The 7,172-nt window shown below is 41.2% G+C and overlaps 1 protein-coding gene across 1 annotated transcript; it reads right to left on the bottom strand.

The window, feature by feature from the left end:
- Positions 1-2,660: 2,660 nt before the first annotated feature.
- On the bottom strand, positions 2,661-6,724 carry LOC118948631 (toll-like receptor 13). Its single transcript, XM_036973366.1, has one exon. It carries the CDS (start codon positions 6,541-6,543, stop codon positions 3,649-3,651), a length of 2,895 nt encoding a protein of 964 aa, XP_036829261.1. The 5' UTR covers positions 6,544-6,724; the 3' UTR covers positions 2,661-3,648.
- Between the last annotated feature and the right edge of the window lie 448 nt (positions 6,725-7,172).

Here is a 7,172-nt window from a genome sequence, read left to right as displayed (position 1 = left end):
GCTGTACAAGGCAGATAACCCATTGTTTCTAGGCCGTCATTGTATATAAGAATTTGATCTTAACTGACGTGCGTAGCAAAATAAAGATAAAATAAAATATTAAATCTATTTGTTTAACTAAATATAGTGGCTAGTTGTTTAACTCAATTTAGTCGCTAGTTGTTTAACTAAATGTAGTTGCTAGTTGTTTAACTCAATTTAGTTGCTAGTTGTTTAACTAAATGTAGTTGCTAGGTGTTTAACTAAATGTAGTTGCTAGTTGTTTAACTAAATGTGTTGCTAGTTGTTTAACTAAATATAGTGGCTAGTTGTTTAACTCAATGTGTTGCTAGTTGTTTAACTCAATGTAGTTGCTAGTTGTTTAACTAAATATAGTGGCTAGTTGTTTAACTCAATGTGTTGCTAGTTGTTTAACTAAATGTAGTTGCTAGTTGTTTAACTAAATGTGTTGCTAGTTGTTTAACTAAATATCATTGCTAGTTGTTTAACTCAATATAGCTGGTAGTTATTTAACTAAATGTAATTGCAAGTTATTTAACTAAATGTGTTGCTAGTGATTTTACTAAATGTGTTGCTAGTTGTTTAACTAAATGTAGCTGGTAGTTATTTAACTAAATGTGTTGCTGGTTGTTTGACTAAGTATGTTGCTAATTGTTTAATTGTTTAATTGTTTGGGTGGCAGGTAGCCTAGTGGTTAGAGAGTTGGGCCAGTAACCGAAAGGCATTTAGGATGCATCCATCCACTTGATGTCACGACTCCGACCGAAGGTGGCTCCCCTTCAGCTTACTAGCTGCCACTGATTCTTTCCTCCCCCTCCTTATGTGTTTATTGAGTACACCTGTTTTGTGTTGGGTATAATTAGGGAGGCTTTATTAGTCAGCCGGGCCCGCCTGGTTCTTTGTGTGGGATTCATTATTGTGACCTTCTGTTTGGTAGTAGAGGAGCGTGTTTGTTCCTGGTTGTGTATTTTTGGTTGTGAGCATACCGTGTTGCGTTTTGGTGCATTAAAGAGCACAGCATCGCACTCTCTGTTTCCTGCGTCTGACTCCACACCCACGACACCCGGAGCGTTACACTTGAACTCTGAATCCACAGGAACAGGACGGCAGGGTGGGAAAACATAGAGATAATTGTCAGAATAGTTTGGTTCCGGTGGATCTCTGTAGGACGTTGGTTTGATACAGTAAAACCCTTATGAACGCTGTAAACAGTATGGAGTCTCTCGTCTTCTTGTTGTTTGTCAGATGGGTTCCTCCTTGGTAACTAACAGCAGTTCATACCTTTTGGTTGTTCCAGTGTTCTTCCCTTTCACCCTGCAGTTGAATTGTATCTCAAGTTAACCGGAGTAAATATGTAATGGTTAGTTTGGTTCCAAAAGTAAAGTAACAATAAAATGTTCCATGGTCATTGAAGAAATGGATGCAGAGCTAAAGAAAATATTTACCAGGTAGACTAAAATAAAAAGTAATAATTAAAAGTAACACAATTAGAATAACAATAATGAGGTTATATACAGGGGCACCGGTACCGAGTCAGTGTGCTGGGGTACAGGTACTGAGTCAGTGTGCTGGGGTACAGGTACTGAGTCAGTGTGCAGGGGCACCGGTACCGAGTCAGTGTGCTGGGGTACAGGTACTGGGTCAGTGTGCTGGGGCACCGGTACCGAGTCAGTGTGCTGGGGTACAGGTACTGAGTCAGTGTGCTGGGGTACAGGTACTGAGTCAGTGTGCAGGGGCACCGGTACCGAGTCAGTGTGCTGGGGTACAGGTACTGAGTCAGTGTGCGAGGGTACAGGTACTTAGTCAGTGTGTGGGGTACAGGTACTGAGTCAGTGTGCGGGGGTACAGGTACTGAGTCAGTGTGTGGGGGTACAAGTACTTAGTCAGTGTGCAGGGTTGCAGGTACTGAGTCAGTGTGCAGGGTTACAGGTACTGAGTCAGTGTGTGGGGGTACAGGTACTTAGTCAGTGTGTGGGGTACTGGCACTGACTCAGTGTGCAGGGGTAAAGGTACTGAGTCAGTTTTCACGGTTACAGGTTAGTTGAGGTTATTTGTACATGTAGGACTTATCATACGAGTAGAGGTGTTAACCCCGATATCCTGGCTATATTTCTAATCTGGACCTCATACCGTCATGACCATCTAACTCTCCCCAGCTTTGGCTCATCCCTCCTCTCCCCTGTAACTATTCCCCAGGTTGTTAATGTAAATGAAGATGTGTTCTCTGTCAAAATACCTGGTAAAATAAAGATGAAATTAAAACTGAACTCAAGCCTAGGACTCTAGTAGAATAATTCTTCAGGTCTCAGGCAAGGTTACCACCGGGGAAGACCTGACCTTTAGCTGGAGGGATGATGCTTATCTGTGACTAGAACTGATAAGGCTGGAGTCTCCATCATACACCATGATAATGGAGGTTAACCAGACATATCAGGCTTACTCTGTGGTCTACTGTAGTCAGAGCATTGATAGCCTGGGCAAGCTGCTGAAAGCTGGCCTCAGTTAGAGACAGTTATCTGTTCTGCATGTGTCAGATCTAAGAACTTATAGAATAGAGAATATGGAGGCATTCTAGAATAGAACAATACAATGAGTTATTCTAATGCAGGGATGCTCTTTATTTAAAAACAGAAACAGAAGACAGTTTCCAACATTTTGGATGAAAGCCTTTATCAAAAGCATAAACAGTAATGAAATACCACAATAAAACTATGTTTCCTCCAATATTGCGCAGAAATTACTTCATTGTCCAGAAAGGGGAAATGTATCAAATATATGTGCCATGAACCATATACAGGCTACACTCAAGCAACACCGTTAGTTAAACAACTAGCAACACATTTAGCTAAACAACTAGCAACTACATTTAGGTAAACAAATAGAAACTACAATTGGTTAAAGAAATAGCAACTACATTTAATTAAACAACTAGCAACACATTTAGTTAAACAACTAGCAACTAGATTTAGTTATACAACTAGCAGCTACATTTAGTTAAACAACTAGCATCTACAAAATGTTAAACAACAAGCAACTACCTTTAGTTAAACAGCTAAAAGATACATTTAGTTAACTAGCAACTACATTTAATTAAACAACTCGCAAGTACATTTAGTTAAACAACTAACAACACAAATAGGATCTGATAAAATTTTGGGACGTTTTTATGAGAAATTTAAATAAGGCTATTAAAAGTAATTTCAGATGAATCACAAAGAGTAAACTCCAGACAGAGCATTTAAAAGGAATTGACAAAACAAATTTCAAACAGTGGTAGACATTTTGTACGGAGGACTTTTAACAACAAATTCAACAGCTCAACATATGTGTCAACATTGCATGTCACGTTCAGTCCACAAAGTTCTACATCAACTTATGATGTCACATTTCAGTCCACAAGGTTAAACATCATCTTCTCATGTCACATTTCAGTCCACAAGGTCCTACATCAACCTCTGAAGACACAATTCAGTCTACACAGTCCTACATCAACCTCTGAAGTCAAATTTCTATACCCAAGGTTCTACATCAACCTCTGATCTCATGCTTCAGTCCACAAGGTTCAACATCAACCTCTGATGTCACATTTAGGTCCACAAGGTTCTGCATCAACCTCTGATCTCATGCTTCAGTCCACAGGGTTCTACATCAACCTCTGATCTCATGCTCAGTCGGAGGTTTCAGTTTAGCCCACAGTCTGTCCCAGAATGCCTGGTGCTGAAGGGGGTCCTGGGGCCAGTCCAGATAAGTCCTGGTTTTCAGCAGGCGAGCCAGCCTGTGGTGGGCAGACAGACGGCGAGGGGGGATCTTCTCCAGGAAGACCAGGAGGAGGATGTCCCTTTGTTCCACCTGCAGCCTGTAGGTGGCCAGCTTCATCTCCAGAGAGCACCAGTTACTGCGTAGGTAGTGGCGGCTGACTAGGCAGAGAGTGTGGCGGCTCCGGTAGAGGCTGTCTGTGATGTTCTCCACAATGTCCTTCCCCAGCTGGAAGTCCCTGCTGTGCAGACAGAGGCGCAGGAAAGGAGGACCCCTCTGCTCCAGATTGGGAAGCAGCTCCTCCACCACCCAGTGCTCGTCCTTCCCGCTGTAGGAGACAAACGCATCATAGTGGTAGCGCCCCCTGGTGTTGGATCGCATGGCTTCTAATAGCCAGCCAAGGGTTATGTGGTAGAGGGGGAGGAGGTAGGGGCCGGCCAGGTTATGGACCAACACCACCAGCATGAAGAACAGGACTCCCAGGCCAGTCGCAACAAAGAGCACAAAGCCAACCTCTGTTGTGCAGTTGGCTTCTGTGTACCTGACAAAATTAGGTGTGTCTATTCCATTGTCCGACAAGCATATCAAGTCCTCCAAAGCATACATACCGGTTTTAGAATACGAACCAAGCATGATCACTTCAACCTGCCTGCACCCCTTTGCCCATGTAATGAGCCAAGCATTGTCACAACTGCAAAACATCTGTAAATTATTAAACGTCAAATGCTGAAGACTAGAGAGAGGTTCAGTAAAGCTATAGAATACATTATAAATGTTCTCTATATGCAAATACACTCTTTTCAAAGATTTCAAGTCTTTAGTTAAACTCCCCTCTAAAGAGTAAATCCTGCAGTGGTAAATTTCCAGATCCTCCAGTTTGGTCAAGTTGTGAAAAATGATGTCGGCAGAACGCTGTATTAAAAGATCCACCTGTCGTAGAGTCAGTTTCCTCAGGTGAATCAGCTGATTAATTGATGTTAAATCAACCCTTTTAGCTGAAAGCTTTGATCTGTAGTCAAATGTCTCCACAGACGTGAAGTACTTTCCCATGAATTCAGATCCACAAAGGAATTCTTCAGCATCAGCATGAAGATGGGTTACAGACTGAAAGAAAGGTCTGTCACAGTCCTGAAATGACACCGTCTGGCCTTTGAGCTGGAGACTCAGGTTCTGTTTAGATGTGATGTTACTGCCGATAGTCAACTGCATTGGCCTCATAGCTGAACTAATGTACAGATGAGTCAGCTGACTCAGAATGCCACCAAATATAAGTGTCAGATTCAGCTTGATCACAGGTTCTGTTAGTGGGTTGTGCACTTGCCCGAGAAACACTTGTCTAAGAGACATGAGGTGTGTGAAAGACTTTGCCTCAATGTTGTGAATAAGTGGATTGTTCCTGAGGTCTAACCATGTCAAACTATGTAAACCATAAAATGTGTTTGTATTTATCTGTGTTATCTTATTACTTGTAATGTCTAAGGACTCCAGATTCGTCAATCCCAGGAAAGCAAAGTCTTCAATGTTTGAAATTAAATTATGTTTAATATCCAGATACTGCAGCTTAACAAGACAGATAAATTGTTTAGCAAAAAGCATTTGATTTTTCAACCCTAAAGTGAGATTTGTTAACCATGTTATTGGTTGTTTTTGGAAGGAGCAAATATCAAGTCTGTTGTCTTCCAGGCCGTCTATGTTTAATTGATTAAGGTTTTTGAGACTGGAAATAAAATGCCAATCCAAATGGGTAGTAGGATGGAAAGACAAAGGTACACTTAAATACATATATTCTAGCCCAGTGCACAATTCAACACTGGACATAGAGAGGTTGCTTGCATTGAAATTGTTTACTAATATTTTCTTGATTGAAAGCAAAAACACTACATTACAGATACTTTCAATATCAATGACATTGATCCCATAGCAACTGAGGACCTGGATTTGTTTTATCCCAGACAGGGGAAGGTCCAGTAGGACTTCCTGGCTGAAATCCCCTGTTAATCTTGTGAGGTTCTGGAGCCAAGCCAGTGAACCTTCCTCTATATGTGTTATTTCACCAAATGATAAGTCAACCCTCGCTAGATTTATATAAACAGGTGTCATGCTTTCGTTGGTGTTTAAGACAGAGCAGTTTGAAATGATTAACGATCGTATGTTTGTTGCGTCTACATATAACCTAACAAGTGACTTAATATTCATTATTCTGCATGCTATCTCTGACAAATCCTCTAAACAGGGTTCCCTAATGATGAGACTTTGTAACAGAGGAATGCCATGAAAAACATCCGGGGACATTGCTGACAGTCTATAACTCCAAAGAGTCAAATGACTTAGGTTGACGAGATCTCTGAATGTATGGGGCCCAATATGACATTCACAGCAATCTGAGTCAGTTCCCCATTTACCTAAGTGCATATGTTGCAGATTTGGAAGGTGACTGTTCCCAGATGGAAGGATTTGAGTAAAACAGCCATCAATGTACAGGTACTCCAGATCCTGAAACTGAGAGAAAAAGCCCAGAGACATGGCTCTATTTTCACCATGTGTCTTAGATATGCAGAGGGTATTGATATTAGGGGGAAGTCCAAGTAGATCCTCCTCGATGGCTGTGACATCTTGACAGGCAGCAGTGTAACGTTCTGCATGATGAGGTAGTTGGCTGCAGATCCAGGTGGGAAAGTGTTCCAAGTCTTCACTACTGTCATAAATCTGGCATTTAGGATGCATCCATCCACTAGAACTCAGAATCCACAGGAACAGGACGGCAGGGTGGGAAAACATAGATCTCATCTCTTCCAACGTCAGTCAAATCTACTGAGATAATTGTCAGAATAGTTTGGTTCCGGTGGATCTCTGTAGGACGTTGGTTTGATACAGTAAAACCCTTATGAACGCTGTAAACAGTATGGAGTCTCTCGTCTTCTTGTTGTTTGTCAGATGGGTTCCTCCTTGGTAACTAACCCTTTCAACCTGCAGTTGAATTGTATCTCAAGGTAACAGGAGTAAATATTTAATGGTTAGTTTGGTTCCAAAAGTAAAGAAACTATAAAATGTCCCACAGACAATGAAGAACTGAATGCAGAGCTGCAACGTGTTCTCTGACCGCCACAGTTGATGTCTGCGTAGATACAAGGACCAGCATCCTGTTTGTACAGCACAGTAACACTGTATGTAAAACAGCTTGTGAAAGTCTATTTTTACCTGTTTTACATCTCTCTCTTTCATTTCCTGAAAACAAAAATACTGTCTATAAAAAATGACAATTGACACGAATGACCTGTTGGGACGGGATAGATTTCAGAAGACTGATTAGACTCATTCAAACGTCTGTAGATTGTAATGAAAAATGAATTGGATTACAGTACTTCTTAATTATTAATGCATTCTCTAGTAGATATAAATATCAAAAGAGGAAGTGG

This window comes from Oncorhynchus mykiss, unplaced genomic scaffold, assembly GCF_013265735.2.
Source record: "Oncorhynchus mykiss isolate Arlee unplaced genomic scaffold, USDA_OmykA_1.1 un_scaffold_235, whole genome shotgun sequence".
Taxonomy (NCBI): Eukaryota; Metazoa; Chordata; class Actinopteri; order Salmoniformes; family Salmonidae; genus Oncorhynchus; species Oncorhynchus mykiss.
The sequence above is the reverse complement of the archived record's forward strand: the minus strand, read 5'-3'. Positions and strand labels throughout refer to the sequence as shown.

Excerpts from the sequence above, each read along its gene's own strand:
- LOC118948631 (XM_036973366.1), bottom strand. The coding sequence starts at position 6,543 with ATGAGATCTATGTTTTCCCACCCTGCCGTCCTGTTCCTGTGGATTCTG.